Source organism: Pleurodeles waltl, chromosome 5, assembly GCF_031143425.1.
Source record: "Pleurodeles waltl isolate 20211129_DDA chromosome 5, aPleWal1.hap1.20221129, whole genome shotgun sequence".
In the NCBI taxonomy this organism is placed as follows: domain Eukaryota; kingdom Metazoa; phylum Chordata; class Amphibia; order Caudata; family Salamandridae; genus Pleurodeles; species Pleurodeles waltl.
In genome coordinates, this window is record NC_090444.1 from 213,098,248 (window position 1) to 213,124,894 (window position 26,647).

General features: G+C 42.9%; 1 protein-coding gene across 2 annotated transcripts in view; it reads right to left on the reverse strand.

The window, feature by feature from the left end:
* Positions 1 to 1,013: 1,013 nt before the first annotated feature.
* LOC138295547 (putative deoxyribonuclease TATDN3) overlaps positions 1,014 to 26,647 on the reverse strand; it is a 73,030-nt gene continuing 47,396 nt past the window's right edge. The window contains exons 7-10 of one of the 2 annotated variants that reach the window (XM_069233915.1): positions 22,609 to 22,664; positions 13,712 to 13,824; positions 3,817 to 3,894; positions 1,014 to 1,202 (exon numbers count right to left, since the gene is read on the reverse strand). In XM_069233915.1, coding sequence (XP_069090016.1) covers positions 1,059 to 1,202; positions 3,817 to 3,894; positions 13,712 to 13,824; positions 22,609 to 22,664 — 391 coding nt within the window. In that variant the 3' untranslated portion in view covers positions 1,014 to 1,058. Of the gene's footprint in view, positions 1,203 to 3,816; positions 3,898 to 13,711; positions 13,825 to 22,608; positions 22,665 to 26,647 lie in introns of both variants that reach the window. The other variant, XM_069233914.1, reaches the window with a different exon arrangement.

The window sequence follows — 26,647 nt, forward strand, 5'->3', positions numbered from 1 at the left end:
CACATATGGGGATACATATCATTGCTGGCCTTACCTTTGCTGGTGCTGGGTGTCCCTGAGGTGTCAATGTCAGTGACACCACTGACAGCTTCAGGAAGCAGTGTGGATTCCACCATGTCTTCCATTGGTGTGGAAGGTGTCTGAGTGGGTGGTCCTCCTCTGGTGTTCCTTGCCTGCTGGCTATCCTCTCTTTGGCACGAGAACGCAAAACGTACCATCGCTTGTTTATCTCCTCAAAGGAGCGCTGCGCAACACCCACTGCGCATATTTTGGTCTGGATGTCTGACCACAGTTTCCTCTTCTCACTTTCAGGTACCTGGTATGAGTTCTTCCCAAAAAGTTTGTTGTGGTTCCTTACCACTTCCTCAGTGAGCACCTCCAATTCCTGCTCACTGAATTTGAAGTTGCGCTTCCTGTCACCTTTCTCCTTCACATTCCCATCAGTGGCCATGTTGCTGTTTGATCCTGGCTGGCTCACAAGGCTGCCTCTCTGGTGCTGGGCTGTGTCTCTCTGCCTGCTCCTGTGGGTGTGGCTCCTGGAAACAGCATGGGCTTACTCACTTCCTGGTTGTGATGTCATCAGCCTGTTCCGGTTTGCCGTTTTCACAATTTGCGATTTTCAAATACCAATTAGCTATTTTTTTGCGATTCGGTATTTGCAACTCGCAAATTGCGTTTGCGAATTTTAAGAAATCGATATTACCGACTCGCAATTTTGATACATCCCATTTTGCATTTCTTAAATAGCGATTTCTTAAAATCCGCTATTTAAGAAATGCAAACCGGGAGCTTGATACATCTGACCCTAGATTCTGAAAACAAGGCGTATTTCAGATAGTAAATGTCAAGTTCCCTGTAGCAGCAGCTGTGTCACTACCTGTATGGCATAACAACTGCAGATACATTAACTTGGCAGCCAATGCGAACTTTGACAGGCATTTAAATCTAAAGCAAACAGTATAAAATAGGTGTTCGTCAAGTAGTGTTTTACTCAAGAGGCAACCTCATTGTATTGTATATCAACTATATTTTATTTACAGACCTTACATGATTTGAGATCATTTTCTAATACATTTCTGCAGTTTTGGAAAAAGTTTTAATGCATTCTGTGTTGTCACTTCTATAACTTTTTCTACTGGGATTGCTTTAATCTTGGCAATATATTCTGCTGAGATGTAAATATTCTTTGGCTCGTTTCTCACCTGTAAACAAAAAATGAAAAACAAACCATAACAAGTAAGTCAGACTGAAAGCATTGTGTTCTACTTGGTTGAATTTAATTCCTGCTGTGACAAATATACATGGTGTTAAACAATGCTATCAATCAGTTTTTCATGAATAACACAGACAAGATGCAAATAGACACCCAACAATCCAGCTCATGCAATATTCTCAAGTAAAACCACTTCAAGGTACTATTTGTGGTCATCTTCACTGCTCTCAGAGACACCAATCCCTTAACCCTGACAACCTGCAAACTACTGACCTACCACAATCCTACCCTTTCTTGGAAAAATCGAGAAAGCGTCTCCTGTATAACTAGTACTGTATCAATGAGCCTATTTTCATGTCTGTCTATAACATTTTTGCAAGATCCAGATCCCGTACAGGGTCTAAATAGGTTGAGACACGGACGACCGACCTTGAGGAAGTAAGTCGGGGAGGAGATCCTGAACGCAGTACTGTTAAATGTATGGCTCTTCTTCCTTTTTTGTAGGTAAGAGTGTGACTACAGGCGGCATCCCCTGTGGGTTTCAGTCTGCCCGGATTGCGAGCAACTTAACTAGGTGATACCAGGAGAGAACACTTTTGATTTTACAATGGGTGTGTGTAAGTGTGACCCCTGGCAATTTTATGAGTGACATATGATGCTACATTGACACCAACTTTTCTGCTTGATTGTATTTCTGAGAGACTATAGACACTGAGAGCCAGTGAGCAATCAGTAGATACGAGAGTGGAATATCCTTACAGACATGGAGGACTAATGTGGGATTTGGGCTATAGTACAGGGCCAAGGAAAACAACCCATCTCAAGATAATGGGCAACAGTAATTTTTGGGAATACAGGATACTTGAATTAATTGTTACCCTTCTGTAAAATAATGGGTTATCCACATTGGTTGTAAGGGGTGTGGATGACACATTGAGAAGGGCATGCGTGTGGAGTTCAACATGTGTGTTCAGGGGCCTACACACAATTGGCCTGCGGTATATGCAGCAGTTTTGCATACCACTTTATGAATGTGAGTGAAGTGCACTAGTATTCGTGTTGATTTCATCATGTCTATGTATCCCATTACTACCATTGCCCAAGTTGTTGTTCTTTTTCACGAATGGCAACTAATGAGTGAAGATAGTACGCTATGAACACAAGCACCTAAGGGATGCATGCTTTAGTTTGTATGCAGTTAAATTTTTTGGGGGGCTTAGGAAGCCCTAAAAGACTTGGGGCCAGATGTACAAAGCAGTTTGCACGTCGCAAACAGCGAATTTCGCTGTTTACGACGAGCAAAAAGCACTTTGCAATGCACAAACCTCGTTTTGCTGGTTACCGAATTGCAAAACGGGTTTGCGAGTCGCAATTAGGAAGGGGTGCTCCCTTCCTAATTGCGAGTCGCAGAGCTATGCAGGATTGGTTTGTGACCGCGAACACGGTCGCAAACCAATCGCAGGTTGCACCCTTTTGAAATGGGTGGTAACCCATTCGCAAAAGGGAAGGGGTCCCTATGGGACCCCTTCCCCGTTGTGAATGGCACTGCAAACGTTTTGTCAGAGCAGGCAGTGGACATAAGGCCTATTATTCTACTCCATAGGATCACTCGTGCATTTTTCTTCTATGGCCTGTGAACCTTGGGGAAACCGGACCATTTTTAGGAAGGACACTGTGGCCCTCAAAGACCGCCAGGGCTGTTTCAATGGAAGCACCGCCAACAGGCTGGCGGTGCTTCCCATGGGATTACGACCGCAGCGGAAACGCCACGGTCGCACCGCCGGGACCGGCAGTTTCCGACACATTGGTCCCGGCGGTTGTAATCCCCCAGGGTATTACGAGTCCCCCTCCCACCAGCCTTTTCATGGCAGTATGAACCGCCATGAAAAGGCTGGCGGAGAGGGGAGTCGCGGGGCCCCTGGGGGCCCCATGGGGCTTTTCACTGTCTGCATAGCAGACAGTGAAAAGTGCGACGGGTGCAACTGCACCCGTCGCAACACCGCCGGCTCCATTTGGAGCCGGCTCCCGTGTTGCGGCCGAGATCCCCGCTGGGCCGGCGGGCAGAAAATAGCCACCGCAGGAGTGCGGCCGCATTGGATTCAACATGGGGGGCGGCGCTTGCCGCCCCCAATGTTGAAATGAGGGCCTGTATGTATGTATATAAGTATGTATGTATGTATAGGTTTGTATGTTTACATGCATGTATTGATGTACTGGGACTTATGTAGCACAGAAACAGAAGGGAAGCATGCCAGGCTGTGAGTGTGAGCATACTGTGAGTAAGTTGGGGTGGAGGGAATTCAAATGTTGACCACAGTCGAGTAGTGTACACCTCTCTTCAAGTTCAACTTGCAGGACAGAAAAATGGATTTCCTCTTACATTACGGGAACCATTAAGCATATGTTTAAATGTGATCTTAAGTAAACATGAAACACTGTGTCGTTCATAATAACTTGTGAGGCTTTGGTACTAAATCTTTCAAACTCAAACAGCTTTGCAAGTTTGTGCATGCTCTTTGAATAAAGTTACGTCTATCTTACACCAAGGACGGCATTACCTAAAAAAAACTGGCATGAAAAGTACAGTAAAATGTGAGAGTTACCTGTTTCTCAGGACCTAGTGCTGGAGAGTCCGTTTCCAAGCACAAGTTTTCCAGAGGCAGCTGCTTAACCAATTTCTGCTTCTTGAAGAAAAAAAAATATCTCTTAAAATGTATTCCACCACATCACACCTGCATCTTTAAAAACAATTATTTTATGTTTCTGTTGATGTGACCGTCGAAGGAAATAATGTAAAGGCCACTACTGGATGAACAGAAGATTCTGTAAACTATAGAGCACCACTTTAAAGCTATCATGTTCAAAAGGATGAAGTTTACATCAACCATGGGTGTGATCCTTGGATCACGTGAACAAGTTACTTACCATTGGTAACGCTGGTAACTTTCTTTCTGTACTCTATCTGCAGATTCCTCACCTTTTGATATTCACCAGGCGTCAGACTGGATCCGGAAACGTTTGAGCAGTACTTCTGAACACCAGTAGGTGAAGCCGTGTGGCTCCACCTTGATGCTGTTCTCCTCCAGAAATGAGGTAGAGGGCCTATGTAGGCGCTAATCCAGCAAGCTGATGTCAAGATTGTTATGCGCCCCCAGAAGCAGAGCCTGAAAAGCAAATTGGCTTTGACCAGTGTGCAGATTCCTAGACCTGGCATCTCATTAAGAGTATGGTCCAATTCACAGAACAAGGAGGATGAGAGGGTCTATGAGGAATCTGCGGTTAAATAGAATCTAGCAGAAAAAGTGTTACCAAAGGTAAGTGATTTGTTCTTCCGATAGAGACTTCTAACTGCAGATTTCCTACCTGTTGAATAGATACCAGAGCAGTACCTATTAGGAGGTGGGTCTGTGATTTGGCTCAAACCAATAAGTCCTGTAGGACTGCGTGGGCGAAATGCCCCTCTCGGCAAGCCTGGCTGTCCAGACAGTAGTGCTTCATGAACGTATGTAGCCATATATAGCTGCTTGGCAGATGACCAGGACAGAATTCCATGTGCCAACGCAGTGGTACCAGCTTTGGACCAGTCGGAATGGAGTTTCAGATCTTCGGAAGAGCTGGTTCTGGGCTAATGCTTAGTAATTCTTGATGCAAAGTGTGATACAATGGCAAATGGTCCTCTTCTGCACAACCTTGACTTTTTTCTCTCCAGCAAAGCCCACAAAGAGCTGACCACCCACCCAGTGTTCTTTGGTGCGAATAATGAAAAACCTCAGAGCTCTTTTGGGATCCAGGCTTTGGAGTCTTACTTCCTCCTTTGAGAGGTGTGGCAGAGCATAGAATGCCGGCAGAGTGATGGTTTGACAGACACGGAACAGTGTCACAAATTTTGGTAAGAAGGATGCCCGCATCAGCAGAACCAGTTTGTCTGGGAAGAAGGGTTGTGTACAGCAGGTTCCACAGTGCACCTGCAGCTCATTCTCCGCAGTGAGATGATGGTGACGTGTGACAGTCTTGAGGGTGAAGAGCTGCAAGGGACAGCTGTGAACGGCTCAAAGGGAGTGCACCTCAAATATGTGAGGACCAAGCTAAAGATCCACAAGAAATGCCAGGGAGGAAACAAGTATTGGGGACCTTTCAAAAATGCATAACAACTAATGATTTAAATACAGAGAGCTGGTCTGGCAACTTTTACATGGCAGAATGAGCTGAAAGGTACCCCTTAAATATGCCCAAAGCAAAGTCTGCCAGGCAAAAGGCAAAATGAACAACAGAACATCAGAACATCAGATAACTTGGCCTGGAGGGGGTCAATCGAGCAGGTGCTGCACCCAACCACAAATTTGTCCTAACAACAGGAATGTACAGTTTTTGACGAGGGACGCCTTGCTGGCAAGATGACCTAAACTACCTCCAGAGTTGCATAAAGGTGCCAATTGCGATGGCCCAGGTGCAGAACCCTGCCCTGTTGTTGCAACAACAGGTTCCACTGGAGCTGCAGCCTATTCACAGTACAAATGCTCAAGCCCAGGATATCTAGATACCATACACTGCATGCCCAGTCCGGGGCCACCAGGATGGCTTGGGCCCATCATACCTGATCTTCTTCAGAACTCGGAACAGGAGTGGTATCAGCAGGAAGGAGTGCAGAGTTTCACTCAAGGCAGAATACATCTCCTGGCAAGAGGCTTCTTGGAAAATATAACATGTAGGAATGCTGACATTACACTTCTTGGTGGTGGCAAGAAGAGATTCTCTCAGTTTGCAGAAGAGGATTTGCTCCACCTCTGGATGTAAGTGCCATTTGGGGTTTGTTAGGTGTCGATAGCTGAGCTCATAATCCCGGGCTTTCAAAGATCCTTCCAGGAGGTTTACCACTAGGACTATCCCCTGATGGGTCCAGGAATTTCCAGAGGTGTAGCACCTCCTGGCACAGGCTGCAGGACCTTACACCACTCTACTTGATGCAATACCACATGGTGGTGGTGTTGTCCTTAAGCACTTGCACAATCCTCCCCTTGACAGAAAAGGTTGGTGCAGGATGGAGGTTGATATGGAGCCAGGCCTCCGTTGGAGACCAGAGGTCTCTGATCACCACCTCTCCCACATAGCTGATCCAACTCAGAAAGGACATATTGGTCATCACTGTTAACTCTGAGTGGGGTAGGGAGAGGGGTCTGCTGTCGACCAAATCGCGGTAAGTAACCACCACTGCAGATCTGTCTCTGGTCTCCTCCATGATCTGGATGTGTTGTATCCCTTGTTGTTGGACTCACTGAGACTTCAGATCCCACTGCAGAGCCCATATATGTGACCTTCTGTGCTTGACCAGTAGGATGCAAGAGGTCATCAACAACAGTAGCCTCAGAGTCGACCTTACTGAAATCCAGTACAGAAGCTGAAAGCTCGGGCTCAAAGCTTGACTGTCCTGGATGCTCTGGGAAAAGGGCACAAACCTGGACCTTGTCGAGAATAGCTCAGATTAAGGGGAGCTTTTGAGAAGGAGACAGCTGTGATTTTGGCATGTTCATAATGAACCCCAAAGATAATAGGAGGTTTGTTGACCTCTGAAGGTGGCTGACAACTGCGTGGGGCAAGTCTATCCCTAACTGCCAGTGGTCAAGGCATTAAAAGACTGGAAAATCTGACCTCCGAAGGTGTGCTGCTACCACCACCCTCACTTTGGTGAACACCAGAGGGGCGCTGGGGAGCCTGCAGCACTAACCCTTCAGGGGAGGGATGCAGAGACAAGACAGTAGGTCACCCAGAGCAGGGTGGTGGCGTTGTAAAAATCTGGCAATTGATCAGGGGGAAAGATCAAGGTTTGGCCCAAGTCCCCAAAAGGGTATCTTTAAGTGCCACATTAAAGGGCAGAAGAGGCTCAGCAGATGTTTGCCATGGCTGGAGCACTTTCATCAGGACATTGTTTTTGACCTCTCAGATCAGGAACTCTGGGTCATGGACTTCAGCTGCCCTGTGTATGACCAATGCATAAGATGCGCTCTCCTCAGTGACAAAACCGTGGATTGAGAGGATGCCCATCTCAGGGGAAGTATCAAGGCTCATCGACGCGCTAGCACTGCAGACCTTAGAGTCGTGGCTTGATCTCAGGCACTGCAGACAAACCTGATGAAGTTCTGTCACAGACATCGGTTTGTGACAGTCATTGCAGGGATAAAAACTTGTCATTTTGATAGGTGACATTTCTTTTGCACACTGGATTTTCACATTTTAAGAGGTGAATGGCCTACCTCTGTGGAAGAAGTGGCTCTTGATTGCGTCTGGTGGTGCGGAAAAAAAGAAACTGATTACAGCACACATCAGGGGCACCTATATAAACCCTGCATGTCATTTCCAAAGCAGGATAGCATTAGTGCAGATGTACTGATAAAAAGTTTCCAGATTCAGTCTGACACCAAGAGAAGATTTAAAAGGTGAGGAATATGTTGTTAGAAGTCTCTCTCAGAACTGAAATATAGATGTTGAATTATCCCTTTGACAGTATCAGGAGATCCTGGCTTAGGGGTCTGAATTCTGGGGGCTAGAACTATTGAGCATATGCTGAGGCCATCAGGATTACTGCAAGCTGCAAGACAACCAGGGATCCTAGTGATTATAATGTGCATTGCAAGAACTGATAAAATCGATACAACAGAGATTTGCCTTGGAACAAAGACCCTCATATGTATTTGGCATGCTACATTTTTAGTTAAGCAACTTAAGTTTGAAAAACTCCTTTGCAGCTAAGAGATGGTTGTCCCATTCTTCTGGGAGCTACCTATTGAACTCTCTTTAGCTGTCCCTTGTAGGTGTGGACTAATTCATAATAGTTACATAAACTGACATTGTTTTAGATGCCTTTTTTGAGATTGGAAAGGGCAATCCTCAATGGGTGTGTGTCCTTGCCTGCTCTAGGAGAAATCCAGAGTTATGAACAGGGCCACTGGAATTCTGTGATTATGAGGCTGTATTATTTGCATAAATATAGATTTGATGCATTTGCCACATAATCCAGCATTTGCTGCATAATTTAACACAAAAAAAAATTGTTTGGAGCTCAAATGGTCCAAAGTTACTAAAAACATAGCAACTTGTGTTGCCGCAGAGTGGGAGGCCATTTGCAAAGGTTGACTGGTCACCTTTCTGTTGCTTATTGCTATGTTTGGGTGCTAAACTGGTACTAATGTAGTGTAACTAATACCGAGACAGTGTTAAAATGACAAACAAAATGAAGAAATATCAAGACAAAATGTGCTGCATTAAGCTGCATCATATGTATTTTGGTGCTGCATAATTTACTTAAAGCTGCTGCATAATTTGGCCCTCCCCTGCCGCTTAACTCCAGTGGTCCTGGTTATGACAATGATATGTAGGACTGGACTCTAGACACAACCCTTGTAGGGAGAAGCAAACATACCTTGCATTCAAACCGAAAGTAGGAAGTGAGCAACGTTTTATGTGATTACAAAAACAAAATTAACCAATGAATGATTCCAAACATCAATATCTAATAATTGTTCATGTGGTTTGGTCTGGGAATACATCACCGCTAAACATATTGTGCAGAAAAATTAGTTTAAAAGATGAGCAGAGCTGTTGCTATGTCAGCCTTAGAGTGGCACCATATTGTTTGTTTGTTACACCTTGTTGATGTTGTTTTGATACAGAAATTACTGTAATTACTGACTTACTGTAATTTAGGAACCTCACAGTCCATTCCAATGATTGCAGTTTACTCCGAGTTTGGGGTAGTCTTCTCCCCGAGTAAGTAACTGGTTTAATTTCTTCACAAGGGGTGTGATCCTTGGTATTCTCTTTTCTATTGTTTAGATGGAATATGTTCTTTATATCACTTTAGGTCCTGATGAGACCGGTTCATTGCTTTTTTCGGGTTGAAACATCGTCAACAAGGTGTAACAAACAAACAAACAATATGGCACCGCTCTAAGGCTGATGGACTAGTTTCGCTAATCTGATGTTGTTGTTTGTTACATGTAACACACATGTAATTATATATTTCAAGAAGATTGCATATACTTTTCTTTTGTGGTTTTGCTGCACTGAAGACAATATACACCTTATGTATTATTTTAGTATGGTTGTCTTTTGTGATTTTGTATAATTGTATATATCAATTGATATCATAAATATATAATTTTCAAGTGTTCTGATGGTTGTGTGTGTGAACCGTCAGGTGCGTGAGACTATTTAGCCTTGTGAGATTCTATTGATTTTGTTAAACAAAACCTAAGAGTGCTTGTGTTTTTCTTTAAATGATTTTGTTACTTTTAGGATAGTTTATTCAATGCAGTAGTAAGGGAGAGATAGTTGGGACAACATGGTTAATAAGCAGATTGTAGTAGGGAGACTGAAATGAAAAGCAATACATCAACAAAACTATGTAAATTGATAACGGTTTACATCTACTGTTGAGTGTTCACTGAATACTATTGTGAATATTTTGATTCATCGCCCATAGTGCAAGGGGGTCTACATCCCTGTAATGATATGTGAGTTTTGACCACTCCACATTGCACTTAGCCTAGCAGCACACCTTCACATTAGTGACCACCAGCTTCATTTTGCCTATTTATTTTATTTTAGCATTAGCCACCGCCACGTTAAAAGCTGCAAGTAGTTTTCCGCGTTGTTCTTTCCCACCAAGGGTTTAGGCTGATAAGAATGTACTAAGATGGCAGGGAACGTTCTTGTTTTGAAGTGGCACGTTAGGGGCACCTTAGGATTGTGGCCAAGTCCCGACGCGTTCTCTTCAAAGCTGGCCTAGAGCAATCAGCATTTTTTTAATAATACACTTCTGCAGTGAGAGGGCGGTTCTATAATTTTCCTCTCTTGTTTGTTCAACATATAAGAGGCCGAGACCCGATGGACCGGGGACTGAGAGTGTTTTTAGATCTCAGACATGCCCAGGACCTGGGGTGTTTCATCCTTCCGGTTAGGATAATTGATCTCTCTCTCTCTTTGATCGATTCTGGGATCTGGCGCTGAATAGGAGGGAGTTGTGCCCTTGCCTCATGGTGATGCATATTTTTTAATTCATTATTTGCTTTGCATTATAATATAGATACATATATTTGCTGTGTATATTGCAGTGGCGAATCATTTGTATATGTTTTCATTTCATTGCTGTGACCATTTTTAAACGTGTGCTTTCAGCATTCTAATCTCCTTTTACGAACCTTGCGAAGTGAAATAATAAATGTCTTCTTTAGACTAAGGAGCGCATTCCAGAGATTTTAGTCAGTGCATGAGTGTTCCAGCTCGGTCATTAGTGAAGCAAAACAATCCCTCACCTAACCGATTAGGATTTCTTCAACCACCCACAGATATGGTGAGTGATGTGTGCTTCAAACAAGAGACCCACTTACTTAAAAGAGACCATGTCTCAAGCAGTGTAATAATGTTTACATACCAATTTCTGACAATCAGGTTCCTGGGTGGTGCAAATTTAAAGGAGGTATGATTTCACAACTAGTAGCACGAAAACTGACAAAGAAAAGAGTTGAGCAGTAGGAGATAGACAAATAAAAACCAGAGGCTCACTATAGGGATGAAACACAGGTCAAGAAAATAGTGCTAAGAGAATTCCTAAAGTTTTCGGTTAAGAAGCTCATTATAGAGAGTGACTTAAAATAGCCAGTGAGAAAGACAGAACTCTGGCCATTGTAAGAAAAATGGAGAAAAATCTCTGAGGCATACTGACACATGAAGAATATGCCATCTATATACGGGCCTGATTACGACCTTGGTGGAGGGGATTACTCCATCAGAAACATGCCGGATATCCTGTCTGCCGTATTACACGTTCCATAGGATATGATGGAACTTGTAATATGGCTGGCGGGACATCTGTCCCGTTTGTGACGGAGTAATCCCCCCCTCCGCCAAGGTCATAATCAGGCTCTATGTCTTTTCATGGGTACACAAAGCATCTGCTTAAACAGAGTTTGTCCTTGATTCAACATGATAAGCTAATTGATACATGAATAGGCTATTCAGCGTATCCGACAATGGACTGAGCCAGGTTCAGCTGAAGGCCACCTTGACACAAATCACAGAAACTAGAAACTGTCAAAATACCCCTTTGCGAGAAACAGATGTCAAAGCAGAATCAGCAAATAGAGTATGGGGAGAGAGAGGCACTCTGAGATGTCCTCAATGCAGTTATGGTGGATCAATTGATTGCCTTGGTAGTATACCTACTAGATAGTCAACACATTACTAAAACACACATGGAAACAGAGTTCCTGTAATAGGAAAACAAACAAAAAAAATCCAAATCCCAAAACACGTGGAGACTCTATATTTTCAGTGACATTTGAGAAGCTGAGCTCACACTGCTGTGAATTATCTAAAGATACTATCTGAAGTGGGGAAGTGAATAGGCTTGGAAATAGGTTTCTATCAAAAATATGAAATCGTTCAAGGTGTCATGAATAGGTAAGCTACATAGCACCCTTATTTAAACACCATTCAATTAAATAACTACAGATCTTTATGAATTGATTTAGGCATTTTAGGTATTTTGGTCCAGGTGAATGGAGAACATTTTCTCACAAGACCCAACATCAGGCACTATTTAAAATTGAGGATCTACAATAGGCCTTGTGGTAATCAGTTTAAGGATTAGGTCAGACTTACAGCCACTGACCTGGAGGCCTTAAACACAGGCATACTCAGCTATAAAACAGATGACAAGTGGAATGTTTTGGATTTCTGTCATAAAAATCATATAAATGGCATACAAATAAATAGATGCACTGTGATTGTCCAGTTGACTAGCAGTTCCACTACAAGCACCAAAAACTAGCAGTAGGAGTGTGCACTACTGCTTAATGGTACGTTCTATAGCCTACTGCCTGGATACTACGCCATTAGTGACTCACTGGCATTTAAAAAAGAAATCATTTACTTAATATTTGCACCTAATCCGAAATACCAGAGTGTGTACTGTAGGAAAAGTCATCCGATGGGATCAAGTATCTTCTTACCTTCAAGTTAAGAGTTAACAGCTTTCCTTCCAGGGTACACATATGCCACTACATTACATATAATTATTTCATTATTTTGTGAAGTGCTAGCTGGTGGCATGCCTTGTGTGCTGAAAACAGTGCTTAAAGCAGTCATTAAGTTAGACATTCCCCTTCCGGGCCAAAGGAATATCTGGCTTTGTGGTTGATCGGAGATCTCATTATTAGTAGTGGGCCCCAGCTTAAACAAAGGTCATATTGCAAACAGAGGGGCCCACATCCCTTTTTTGCAGGGTGACAGTAATCTCACTGGTTTTGAGATGGAGTTGGAAAGCCATTTTGAAAAGGCTTAAGATTAGCTTTTCTTCTGCAAATTACAGATCCAGTAGATTCCTAAGATCTGGGTACAAACAGGTGCAGAGTTGTGTGCCCAACAGACAGATCGATCTGCCTCTGTGAATTTAGCCTCTGCATCAGGTTTGCCTTACTGCATCTCTGATTTTGTATGGAAGTCTAGTTTGATATTAAAGATTTTGAGACAGGTATCTTTGGTGATTTGAAGATGGTGCAATGTAGTCATAACTTTAATCCCTACATCACCAAGAGCTAGAGAAAAGAATAAGTGTAAGAATATAATCTTATTTCTGTAGGCTAATACAGAGTCAAGTCTGCTTGGTTTTGCAGCCTTTGCAGTTAAGAAATCCCTGTTTTTGGGGCTTAGCAAAGACAATGCTAGCATTAGGCAAGTATGGACAGGCATCAAAGCCCTGGACAGTTCAATGCGAAGGGGTAATGGAAGGGTCTTTCTCTTCAACATGAGGGAGAGGTTAGTGTTTTGAGTAACCGCAGTGATTTTAGTCACTCAACGACAACTTTTGTGAAACCATACTCCTTGATTCTGCTTCCTCAAAGAGGTGGCTCCAAGCTTTTCTGGCTGATTGAATAGGAAGCCGTCACCTGCAGCACCTCTACCACATGCGCCCTTCAGACACAGGTAGAGATCCTTAATCCTTACATGATACACACGTGGTGCAAATCAGAATTGTTCACCCTGGAATGTGTTTCGGGGTGCACAAAACAGAATTTCAAGCCATTCACCAAAAAGAAGCTCAACAGGTTTTACCTGCTCTAACATTGTGGGCAAGTAAAGCAGGTGCATCATTTGCACATGGGGTAGCTTAGCATATGTTCTATTAGCAAAGGGGAAAAATCTTACCCAACTTAGAACCCCATGTCAGGTGCAACCTGGAGTTTGCACCTTGGGTAGATTTCTGGTGTAAAACAAATAATTTTAATAAATGTAGCAAGTTAATACAGCTTTAAAACATATTGTGAGGGGAACCCACTGGCCTGGAGAAACTGCAGATAAGCAAGTCAGCACATATTTCTACAATATAGACATATCTTGACCAAAAGTTATTTGAAGGGTTAACTGAGGAACTTAATTTTATATTCTTGCATTCACACACATAAGTTAGCCATGCTGGCTGACTAAACAAAATTAACAATTTACCTGCTCGCTCCTTATAATGGATGGCGGAATTGAAAACAAATATCCAGCTTTAACCCCTTCCATAGCTACAGACGGTTTGCCATCAAATGCATGGAGCAGCACCTTCTGTGCACCTAAGATAACCAAAAAAACAAAATTGATTGACCTCCAGTACGAGAAAGGAGTCTTCATAAAATGTAGAAATACAGGCCCATGGCATTTCACAGCATATTCCGTCTCCCCAACCCACCTTTCCCCAAACTGTCCACATGATTGTGCACCTAAAACATTCCAGAATTACTTCTGATTACTAAGAATTGTTGTTACACCCAAACCAGATCAAGACCCTTCGCACATGGACTCCTATCGACCGTTGTCCGTGATCAACTCAGGTACTAAACTGCTAACGAAGACCCTGCCTAACCGATTGAGAAAAGTGATCACTCACCTGTTTCACGATGATCAATGCAGACTTATTCTGCAATGCAGCACCCTAATGAATACCTATAGATTGACCATGTCATGCACTCCATAGAGGTTCAAAGAGGGAGGGAACCCTGATTTCCTTAAACACGGAAAATACCTTTGACGGCCTGGATTGGGATTACTTAGGGGCAGTGCTGAAGATGATGTAATTTGGCCCTGTATTTGTCAAGTGGGTATCCTTGCTTTAACCTCAGGTGCGAGTCAGGTCGGGCGGATACATAGCAGATGCTTGAACAAAGAGTGGGGCACTAGGCAGGGTTGCCCACTTTTGCTATTGCTGTTTGCCATGGCACTGGAACCCCTAGCAATTTGGTTACCATTCACATTGAGGACTCAGGCAATACAAGCAGGGGTGATGGATCACTTAGTCTCTTTATACACAGATGATGCCCTCATTTATCTGTAACAGCCTGAGATATTAGTGTTGCTTCTTATTCAGGAGTTGCAGAGGTTGGGTGAGGCATCTTGTCTTCCGATAAGCCAAGGTCAATCATTAAAATTACCCCTGGTGAGTGTGGAGGGCAAGCCCTTGGAGATTCTGCCACACGTCGGGATGCGATAGGACTAGAGGCACTCCGATATTTGGGAATGCCCGAGATGCAGGGAGAGCAGAGGAGGATTCACTCATATGATCTGGAGTTGTGGCAAGATAGCCCGTATTGGCAGGAGGTGGTTCCATTATTTGAGATCACGGCTAAACCCTGCTTGCTTGGACTTACCCATGCCCCAAGAATGGGATGATACGCATTAAATTCATACAGTCTGGGCTTTTGCCGGTCCATTGCAGAGTTGCTATCCGGTGGATGTTTGCCCTTGGACCCACAACACTGGTGTGGTCTAAGGATTAGGCTCATTGAGTTTGGACAGAACTGAGGTGTATGAAAGAAATCAACATGGATGAATGGCTAGAGGATGAATGCAGCAGTGAGAGCGCAAGCTGCGTGGAGTGACGGAGGTGCTGGGTGTTGTGCCAGCCACTGCGGGTCTGGATGAGCAAGCCCAATGTTCTTGAAAGGACTGGTGGGGTGCATACAGTGCTATGTGGTGACGCATGGCCTGACTTAAGATACTGCTTCCAACTTGATGCAAGCTTGGCTCGCGGTGGTGGTGGTGGGTACTAATCACTTACTCAGTGGCAGTGGGCCCCAAGCACACAGAGGCTTTTGGGGCAGTGTCTGGCACGAAGAAGAGGTTGAGGCACAGAGAACCCAGTTGTCATGACTTGATCTTCACCATTTTTGGGGGCGGGTCAACTGTAAGAATATGATTGCAGACAATGACAGCATGCCTTGTATGCTCAACACTATCACAACTGCAAGTTCCATGTTATCACATTGGCAGCAGTGAATGTATTACTTTTTCCTTTCTATGTTTATGCGTTTTTCTTGAAAACTGAAAGTAAAACATTAATAAAAGGTATTGCTAGATGTGTTAGTCCCAGGGAATGCAGCCTGCTCATGTTTATAACTGCACCACTTCTACTGGAGTCTCTCACATGTATATTCTACTATATCCTAACTGAAAAAATATGTGATCATAGATTATGAAAGGCACCAGTTACAAACCTAGAAACAGTGAAGCGTAGATCGCCAAAAAAGAATGGCCACATTTCTTTGGGTCTAATTATAACTCAACATTTCACAATTTGCCAGCTAAAACCTTCAATTATAGCAGTAATTTATCACAGATGAGGGAAACCCCTTCCATAGTACTAGGTGTAACATGGATGACATTTTCATATAGTTTTGGATTGGTTTAGGCGATATAGGATTGTCTGAGATGTTATTGGGTTTAGGATTTCCATTAAGAGATGCTGCAAGTTCTTACTGTGCCGTATTGTTTATGGAAGGTAGTATGGAGTGTAAATGTGCCATCAGGACACAGTGGGCAGTGCTCTGGTGCTGCTGCATTGATGGTGCTTATGACTGTAAATTGAATGGCTGTCTTAAGACCATGAGGCTGCTACATTTCTTTCAAGTAAAGCCTGGGAGTTTGTGTTAGGAGTGAGGAGTACAGCTGGGTAGATCCAGAGCTCAAAACATTAAACGGGATGCTAGCTGCTTTAGTGAAGACCATCATCAGTAAGTCTGTTGTCGTGAGATTTCCTTGTGCTCCATTACGGAGTGGGGAAGCTCCCACACCCCATGCTTATTCAATCCATTGCCCTAAATCAGTGGTTCTTAACCTGTGGTATAGGGGCTCCTGGAGGTCTGCAACGTCTCCTCAGGGAGTCTGCGACAGCTTTGAAAATTAAATAATATTAACAGATTACTACAATTCTTATAAATAAAGAAGCAAAATGTAAACTGAAAATGTTAAAATGTTACGTAAATGTGAATGAATTTTAGAATGGAGGCTAAAACTTAAGTTCTGAGAATGATTCATGGGAGCGGTACAAATGCATCAAACTGAATATAGCATGGACGATGGGTGGCCTCAATTGAGTTTAGAAAAGCCCCAACTTTGCCATTAAAATTAAAATGTAGATTTTTTTATATTTGTTTACAATCTAAATGAAATATTTCCTCGTTTGTGTATTTGTTTGACAAATGATTGTTTCAGTATTTTGTATATTGTTTTGAGGTTCAAATCATTGAAATCACTAAAGCTGTGATCCTCGACTTCCACTAATTACTCAGTGGAGGTTCCCAGATTTCAATAATGATTCAGAGGGGTCCCCGGATTCTAATAATGATTTAGTGGGGGTCTGCAGAAATCAAAAGGCTAAGAACCACAGTCCTAGATTAATTTAGTAGTTTCTCTAAAGTTATGAAGGTTGAATGAGAGGTACGTGGATCAGAGCAGATAGGCTCCCTGATCCCGCTTTGACACAGTAACCTTAATACATAACATCCGGCAAGCTGCCACATTGAAGACTACTCTAGTAGGGACACAAGTTATTATGAGTGAGAGAAGAGAAAAGAGTGACTCAATTTGCCAAAAAGATAACCAAAAACCAAGCTAATTGGAAGAACTTTATGAGGGTCAGGAAACCTGATACAAATGAAAGTCTTCCAGTGAAGGAAAAAACTCCTAAATGTTTAGAGGCAAACAGACATTTCCACTCCTGCCTTTAATAGATTTTAAAGTCTTGTAAATATTTGGGAATTTTATTTGAAAACAAAGTTTTATTTAAAAAACATTTTAATGTTTTACGAGCAAAAACGTCATCTTTTATATTTGCTTTTAGATCATTACACGATTCACTAAAATCTCAATTGTATGATCATCTTCTTAAAGCCTTTACAGCCATGATATTTCTGACTATTTCCTATGACTCCCCTATCCTTAAGGGAAAAGATGCAAAACTATTGGATTTATTGTTGATAAAGGTTTGTAAGTCTGTTTATAAAATCCCAAAAGATATCAGTCAAGCTAAAGTACGTTTGGAATTTGGCCTTCAAAGTCAAATTTTAGTGAGGCGGGGATCGTTCCTGAAAACTATGCATTCACTATTCCTATCAGAAGCTGGTTCCATAGCTAACAATTGCTGGCATGAAATAACCTATTCGGAATATGCTGGTGCTTGGAGATCCTACCTTTTAGAGTGCTTTCAATTTTAGGATTTTCAGTCTGGGTTTCCTGATATGAGTAAGCGCTGTTTTAAACACTTTTAAATGGGAAAATAAAATGTAATTTGCTCATTGTTGATAAGGAGGCTTTAGCTGCAAAGAAGCATGCGTAGCAGCGCCTGGAAATTCGTCTTTATTTGACTTCTTATTTTCCATCACATATTAGAGATAAATGTCTAAAACTGCGATTTGGTAGATATCCCTCTAAGGATGGCATCCCAAAATGGACCCATCAATGAGCATCGAGTGCATGTAGATAATGTGGGTACCCGTAAGAAACATTATTGCACATCATATGCATGTGCCCAAATCTGCTTGCTCCCCGCCGCATATTGTTAAAGCCTTCATTTCTTGAGGCTGGGGTGGTATCAGTCCATCAGGCCCTTATTCTATGTTTATCAGGTACCTCGATTCCACTGATGTGTCAGTTGGTAAAGTTTTTGACTGTGGTAGAAAAAATGCTTGTATCCTTACCATCATAATGTTTAATAGTTTAAGAATGTTTCTCTTATGCCTACTGGGAATAGGTCAGAGTCCCAAAAAACGGAAACAAACACTCCGATGTATTGCCCTAGTACTGGTGCTGTATAGGCGCCTCATAGCCATGCACTGGAAAGCGCTGGGTGCCCCGGGTATTGATCAGTGGCGTGCTGAGCTGCTGCGATAGGCTAAACATGAGGCGCAAACGCTGCAGCTCCTCTTGGACAAAGGGATCCTTGTCAAGGGCCTGGACACTTGGAATTCCTTTGTGATAGCTGTAGAAAGCAAAGATGATGAGCGACCTCCCTGAACATAGTGATTAACAGGCAACGCCCCACGCTTCAAAGATGCTTCCAATACACCAACACAATCGGTTATTTTCACAAATACCACAAGTCGTAAACCAAAATACATAATTGCGCCATGGTCTCGGGGGTGCCCTGCATATCGCTAAACGAAGGGAAAAAAAATAAATTAAAAAAAACACAGTGGTTCACCAATGGCGAGCTAATTGAGGGGGTTGGAGCACTTGATTACATTGCCCGCCCTGACGGGTCCCTCTTCTCGGGGGCTGCCTCACCATCAACCTCTCCCTGAGTGGGGGACCTGGCCGCCGGGCTCTCCCTGACTCGCTCCCGGGCGGCGGGTGTGGCCGCGCGGCTTTGGCTCGGGGGCGGGCTCGCTAGACCTTGAGTGGAGGGCCGTGTCCCCCTGTCCCTCTGTCTCCTCCCCTGTCTCCTCCCCTGCCTCCTCCCCTGCCTCCTCCCCACCCTCCCCCCTTCCCACCGGCGCTCGCTCAACCCGATCCTGATCCTTTCATTGTGTCCTTCCTCTGTACTTTCAATCGCTCTATTGCTATCTTGCATGGTGTGCTAACATTGCGCTTCAAATGAACACTACCTCCTCAGACTTTCACTTACGTGCGCAGGGGCTCCCGCGTAGCCGTGCATGCATGGGTGGGGAGGCTCCTGCACGGGTATAGTAAATATGGCAAACCAACTTTATTGTACTATACCCTGGAACATATTGTAATCACCTGTATCTTTTTTTTTTTTTGTTGCTTGTTGGTCGATATAACAATAAAAACATATTTAAAAAATAAAGAATGTTTCTCCAACCTAGATGAATCTCATACAGCTAAAGTTTACATGCACGTGACACTTTGAAATATTAAATAAATGTAGTACGTACAGTACTTTGGCACTTTTCATTCTGAAGGTTTTTAATGTATACAGTGGTCAGAAGCACTTTGCACTTTTTTGGCAATCTGTGGGGATGCCCAAAGAATGTTTTTTCGAATCTGGATGCATCTCATACAGCTAAAGTTTACATGCCTGTGGCACTTTGAAGTATTTGGTATAGTACTGGGTGGGATAAGATGAACATAGTCCGTTCTGTACTTTATGGAACTTTTAATTGTGAAGGGTTTTTATATATATAGTGGTTACAAGCTCTTAAAAATGTTGGTAACTCGTGGCGATGTCTGCAGTAATGGTAAAATGCAGCATTGTTTTTGTTTTTAATTTAGTTTGGCTTAAGTCTCTGGCTGAACAGGATATTCAGATATAGTTTTTAACTTTTATGAATTTTATGTATAAAACGTTTACACGCACTTGGCACTTTGAAGTAATCTGATAAAACAAATGCAGGCTTTATGGTATTCTGATGGACATTTTAAATCCTGAAGCCTTTATGTATACAATTTCCTTTAGCATTTGGTTCTTCCAAAATATCCTGTCTGGTTATCTGTGGGCCAGGACAAATGTTGCTTTGTTATTAACCTTGATGAGTTTTATATGTATGGTTTTATTCAAAATTTTCAAAGATGCACAGGTTTTTATAGAAAATGTAAAATGATAAATGGTTGAAAAAGTATTGCACAGTATTTGTTTTGTTATGATTTTAATTAATCAGACAATAAAGTTTCATTTACTCACACTGCTGCCTTTTATTGTGTCACTGGGACATCAATGTTTCTATCATAATCCACTAAAGTGGGATATAGTGGGCACCTAAGCTCACAGTTTTTTTTTAAACCATCTTTTTGGATTTTAGATACTTGTCTGTTACAATGAACAATGCGAGCATTGCAGTAAAACAGTGCAAGCATTATTGTGAGGCAAAAATTGTGTCTCATGGGATTGCAATGATGCAACAACTCTGAATCATTAATGCAAAAACAAAACCTTGAACCTGAATCCCTCCAAGTGTAAAGTGAATGCAGGCGCGGTCTTCCTGGGGTGACGCCTGCAGTCATCCTGAGTCTATCCATGGTGTGTGTAAGACCCTCTGTGGTCCGCGGGGTGGGGCAGGTGGCAGAGTATAGGTAGCTGCATGGTGTCTGGGGGTGGGAGGTACAAAGTTGTAAAAGAATCACATGTTGTAACTCGTCAAGTTTGGCTTCTGCCATTTGTGCAAAGCCTGCTGGATGTCATCACCGGGGACCATGATGCTCCACAGACAAGGATCTGCCCACCGACAGTGGCAGGTGTTTGTTTTTTTCCCTGTTGCCACACCCCGGCAGCGACAGAGAAACAAACAGTAGAAAGAGGTGTTTTATTGAGGCAAGGAGCGTTCCACTGAAAAAAAGAGGCTAGTATCACACCCTCCAAGACAGGCACCCTGCGCGACCCTTGCAGTGCTCTCGTGGACCCTGGCGGAGGAGCTGCTGGCCGGAGTTGTTGTTAGACATGCCCTCATTCCACTGCCCTCACATGCAGCCCTCTGGTCTTGTGTGTTTCTCCCCATCCAGCAGCGGACTGGGCCTACCAAGCTTCGGCCTGGTGCCATGAGTCTGCTGACACTTGACTCTTGTGACTAGATGTGAGAGTAGGCCAGTGGCTGCAGCCCGTCTACCGTGACGTCAGCAGAGGGACACCACAGGAGAGAGGCGGCCTGCCATGCGCCGACACTGCAGCAGCAAGCAGCTTGTCTGACAGGGGCATTCTAGCGCTTAGTTAGAGTTTCACCATCCCCACAGTTTGTGCAGCATGGTCCGACTGCAGCACATGAGCAGTGTTCAGTGCTCCTGACTCTCCTTACCACAGCCAGTGCTGCAGTCACACAGCGCAGAGGCAGGAGATCAGGCATGAGGGCAGCACTGTGGTCAGAGCGCTACTTGATGGGTATATTTCTGTATCATTTACCACAATGTCTATTTCATTGAAGTTAGAAATGTTCAATATTGTCTTCTGTAACTTGTGACTGCTGTTTCGTGTTTGAAGAGTAGGGTGTTTTCTGTTAATAAGACCATTTCCACGTTTTCAGGTTTGAAAGTGACTCCCACTAGCTGCCTTTTAGTACTCCGATATCAATGTGTGTGCTGGGATAGGGTACAGCATACTGTTGAAAGGAAAAAGCAAAGCTACCCTTCTCAGAATGGTAAACGCTTTTCGCAAGAGGCTTGTCTGGTGTGTTACCACATGACCTAAGAGCAGCAGATCAATAAAAGCAGATTTAGTTTAAATGACTTTAAAAAGGGACAGAGGGGGTTTCAGTTTACACAGGACTCGAATGAAATTTACATTGCAAATAATCCCTGTTTGTGTTCGTTTTTCTCAAAAATAAGTTTGAAGAATATCTGTACTGCTATCCGCCTGAGTGATCATTTGAGGTGATCGTGTATTTGTTGAGTGGTGTGCTGCCATAATACCAACTTTATAAAGAAGCAGCACAATAGTTTGATCCTCTGCTATGGACATTGGCTCATAAACTGGAGGTAGCAGGTTTCAAATACAAAAAGAGAGATAGAAATAAGCGTCTTGAGGGACTTGAGGAGGAGGAGGGGGGTTAGGACAATGGACAAGACCCTGACATAACTGTGAAGCAGCTTTGCATGATCTCTTTTCAAGCACTTTGGCCTTTGAGTCTAGCGTACTTTGCATGGTGAGTCTTTTAAAGGAAGTTTCCAAATAATCACTTGGGAAAAGGGGAATAATGGCAGTTTATAAACCATTGCATTGCAGAAAGGATTCATTTCTGTAATCTTTTACATTGTACGTAGATACATAGTTTCTTCCACTCGTGCTTAAGTGCCACTCAATGTGTCACTCATAAAGCATTGAAATATCATATATAAGCACCCTGAAAATGCAGACATGTCACACATATGAAAACAGAAAACTTGTTAGCTATGGATCTCAGAAGTGGAACAATAAAGATCAAATTTACATTTACAATTTACGCTCAGGTGCGTCTCGTAACATATTACTCGTGCTACTAGAGAAAACATAAGAAAAGAATGAAATTTAAGAGACTGTAAGCTTATGCATAATTGGATAGTCACTGCTTGTTTACTGAATACACTGCTCAATCAACACTTAAGAGAACTTCACAATATGTACTATTCATAAGTCAAATAAATGGAACTTTAAACATTACCATGCTCCTTTAGTAGGTTAATGGTGGGCCGACCAGCTGATCGTGAGTGAACATTTCTAGAAAAATAAAATACAAATTGGTTAATGAGACACTATCAAAGATATTATTAAAAATATTTTCGCTATACCCTCAGCAAGAGAACAAGGGCAAAGCTGTAGTACAATTACCATGTTCAAACAACGTAAACATGATGTTGAACAAGTGACCACAAGACCCCATAAATACATGAATCGTGGACCTTGTATTTGATTTATATAGATTCCCGCATTTTTGTGATTCACAAAATGCAATAGTGGTATGCAAGGAATTCTACGTAAACTGTAGATTTACAGGGACACTCAAAGTCACCATGCACACAACAGCTGGTTGACAATGTCATGGACGTATTCTCCCTTTTTACAGACTGTATTCTTGTTCATTCAGACCTTTGGGAATCTGTGCATTTTACTCTAAAATAATGGAAAAATGAAAATATGTGTTCAAAGGTCATACATTCAGCTTCCTGAATCATATGATTGGTTAATCTGTTACTAAGCATACATGGTTAAATCTGCTGAGGTGTATGGAGGGCTGAATATGGCCAACTTAACCTTGCTGTGTAGAATGTCATCATATTGTGTAGATTGGACTGCCACCTTTGCACAAAAAGTGACTTGAGGGTGGGTTTAAAAAGAAGTTACACTCTAGTGATTCTTGCACAGCTAGTCCTGCAGTTCTCCGCCTTCAAGAATGGTCTGACAGTACAGAATGAAGGAATAAACATTCTAGTTAATCTAGCTCTTGGGTAGCATGACAAGGGTAACAAAAGCATTCCTGGACCACCTGTTTATTTTCAATGAGTGACTGTTTAAGGCCACTTGTACAGACCTCTTAACAGACTGGCCTTAGTTGGTGTTGGACCTGACATCCTTGGGATGGTTTCCCCCAACTTTCCGCCTTCCAGGTACAACCACCGAACTCCGGTTCTACGTAGATTACATGGGGTTCAATGTTATTGAAAGAGAGGGCCAAATAAAGGTCTGCATTCTCTACCCCAGAGGGTCACTGCCAGTTTTAGGTGATGCCCTTCAGGTTGAAGAAAGCCACGTCACCTTCTAGAGATTGGTCAATCAGGTCCTGGCTGGGTTAGAGAACTTCAGTTCCTTCTAACTTAACAATATTGCAGGCTTCCACTCCAACTAGGAACACCTGTGTCACTCTAGGGAGGTGCTTCAGGCTCTGCAAAGGGCAGACCTGACTATCAAGCCCAGCAAGAGCCAGACAGGGCAGGGTTCGGTGGTCAACTTGGGTCACCAAGTTGGAGGGGGCAAGGTATAGACCCTTCAGGTCGAAATTTAAACTATTCTGGCTTGGGAACCCCCAAGACCCAGACAGAGGTAAGGGCCTTCCTCGGCCTCACCAGGTAATACAGGAGATTCGTCAATTGGTTTGGCACTATTGTTGCTCCCTTGACAGAGCTGACTTCTAAGAAGCAGCCCAGAAAGGTGATCTAGACAGAGCCATACCAGAACGCCTTTGACACCATGAAAAAGGGCATGTGCACAGCACCGTTGCTTAAGGCCCATGACTTCTCCCAGGAATTCATTGTGTAGAGAGAGGCCTCATAGCATGACATAGGGTCTGTGCTCTCAGAGCTAAATGAAGTGCGCCTAGATCAATCAATAACCCTCATCAGCAGGAGGTTACTTGGAAACTAGTAGGTGCTTTTCGAACCTGGGGCACACCTGAGGGGGGGGGGAGACATACAGGTTGGGAATTTTGGTACAAGTTAATAAAGTTGACATGATATTGTTGATGATGACGGGAGGGAACAGTAACAATATCGTAAGTAACTGCCTATTTTCTTGCACTGATGAAACCCAATAAAATCTGTTTGAAAAAAATAATCAGCAGCAGGTTACTTCCCAGGGAACAGAGGTGGAGTACAATAAAAAAAGGAAGGATTTGCAGTGATCTGGCAACTGAAGAAGTTGAGACCATACCTCTTTGGGGCTCACTTCTGCATTGTAACAAACCACAGATCTGTCAGATGGCTAATGCAGGTGAGGGTTGGAATCTCACACTGCTGAGGTGGCCCATCTCCCTATAGGGAATGGACTTTACGATAGAGCATCACACTGGAACTGACCACGCCAATGCTGATGGTCTCTCCAGGTTCTTCTGCCTTAGCGATAAGCACTCCCATGAGGGTGGGTAGTTCTCTCGGCTTTCAGCTAGTGGGGGGCACGTTGGACCTGATATCTTTGGAGTGTATTTCTCTAACTTTTTGCCTTCAATCCACTTGTTTTTGCTTACTTGGTTTTAGCTGGCCTTCAGACTCTACAGACTTTACCACTGCTAACCAGTGCTAAAGCGCTTGTGGATTAAACCGAGATCTGTGACTGGGGGGTGAATGTTTTATTGGTTCCACATTCCGTCCGTCCACCATTTGTGTTTGTTTGCATACATACTTTACACAAAAACCTCTAGGCTAAGCCTGACTGCTTTGTGCCAAGATACCAGAGAGTTAAGCACAAGTTAATTTGGGGTTTGCTTGTTTTTCACCCAGACAAGAATTGTTGTTGCTGCTTGAGTAGGGTTCAAGCCCCCTCAACCAGTAACCCAATTTTGTACAGTTGGCTTTACATAAAACACAAAAAGGCTATACTCATGTAAAATATTTGGACATTTAACAGAAGCAGCCATCATAAAACTTAGAGTCAGTTTACATAACAGAGTGGCACGTCAGTTAACAATATGCATGCAAAAAGCATACGTTGTTTTGGAGTTACTGTGCAGGGTTTTTCAGAAGAGCCCTAGATGGCTCGAAACATATACTGTAGTTAAAGAACACTTACATCTCAACAAAGCAGATGGTCAGCTAAGGTAGAGAGTGACTCTGTAGCTGCAGTTATGAAGATCAGTGTCACACATTATTGAGAACTGAGGAACTAGGTTACTCCGAAAAATATCTCAAAAGGCAGAGTTTGAACCTTTAGAGCCTAACATGTTATGGTTAGTGTTTGTATTTCGTGATTGTTTTGGAGGGAAGCTATGTTGCACATTTGGTGATACACAATTATAAGATTCATCTGCATTTAGTGGGATGGATGTTTGATGTTCGGTCTAATGTTTCCTGTTGAATGCTTATGACAGAGCTAAGCTTCAGCTCCAAGCATGTCAGAACACTTGGCTAATTAAATGACATGCTGATTTCTAGTTTTTTTACCCAGGGATTTCTGGAAAATGTGTTATTTTATGTTATGCTTGCTTGCTCGTATGTCTTCCAGTAAAGGAAGTTTAAACATAATCTTTGTCTTCTGTCCTACATAGAATTCAAGATGCTGGAGCACACACAGGGACATCATAAATCTTCAAAGACAAACTATTTCACTGTATTATGTATGTAACCTGAGCAAAAATGGTTGCATCACTGCAGTGCAACAAAATCTCTTTGCACAGACATACCAGAAATTATGTTTAAGTAGGCCCTGTACTACTTTATGAATGCATACAACTACATGGCAACAAGAATGCGCACCTGCACAATGCCCATCCCCATCATGTGCAATATACTGCTATTCATGTGTACCACTGCTGAGCAGAGTGCAGGTAACAACTATTTGACCACACTCAAAATAGATATTTCTTCTTGATTGGTTACTGTCCTTCAGTATATGTGGTAGTATATAAAGCTACATGATCCATAAGTGCATGTGAGTATTAGCAGCATGGGAAAAAGTCAAAGACTAAATTCAGTCTGAGGTATTGTGGATGGCAAAGAAGTACACTGCCTACACTCAGGTCTGGTTCTGGTGGACTTTATCTGTGTTTGTGCAATGATCGCACAATGTTACTGCACAGTGAACTGCCTCCAAGCCTGGGTGCTGCAAATACTTGACCTAGGTGAAGTGAAACTTTCCAGTCCCTTCAACCCTACTTTAAAAAAAAATCATTTTTATTATGTTTTTCAAAAACATCAACTGGGTCCCAGTACAGCACACGATACAGTTAGTAAATATTGTAATTTACAGTGGAAGGAACATTTGTATTCTGATAG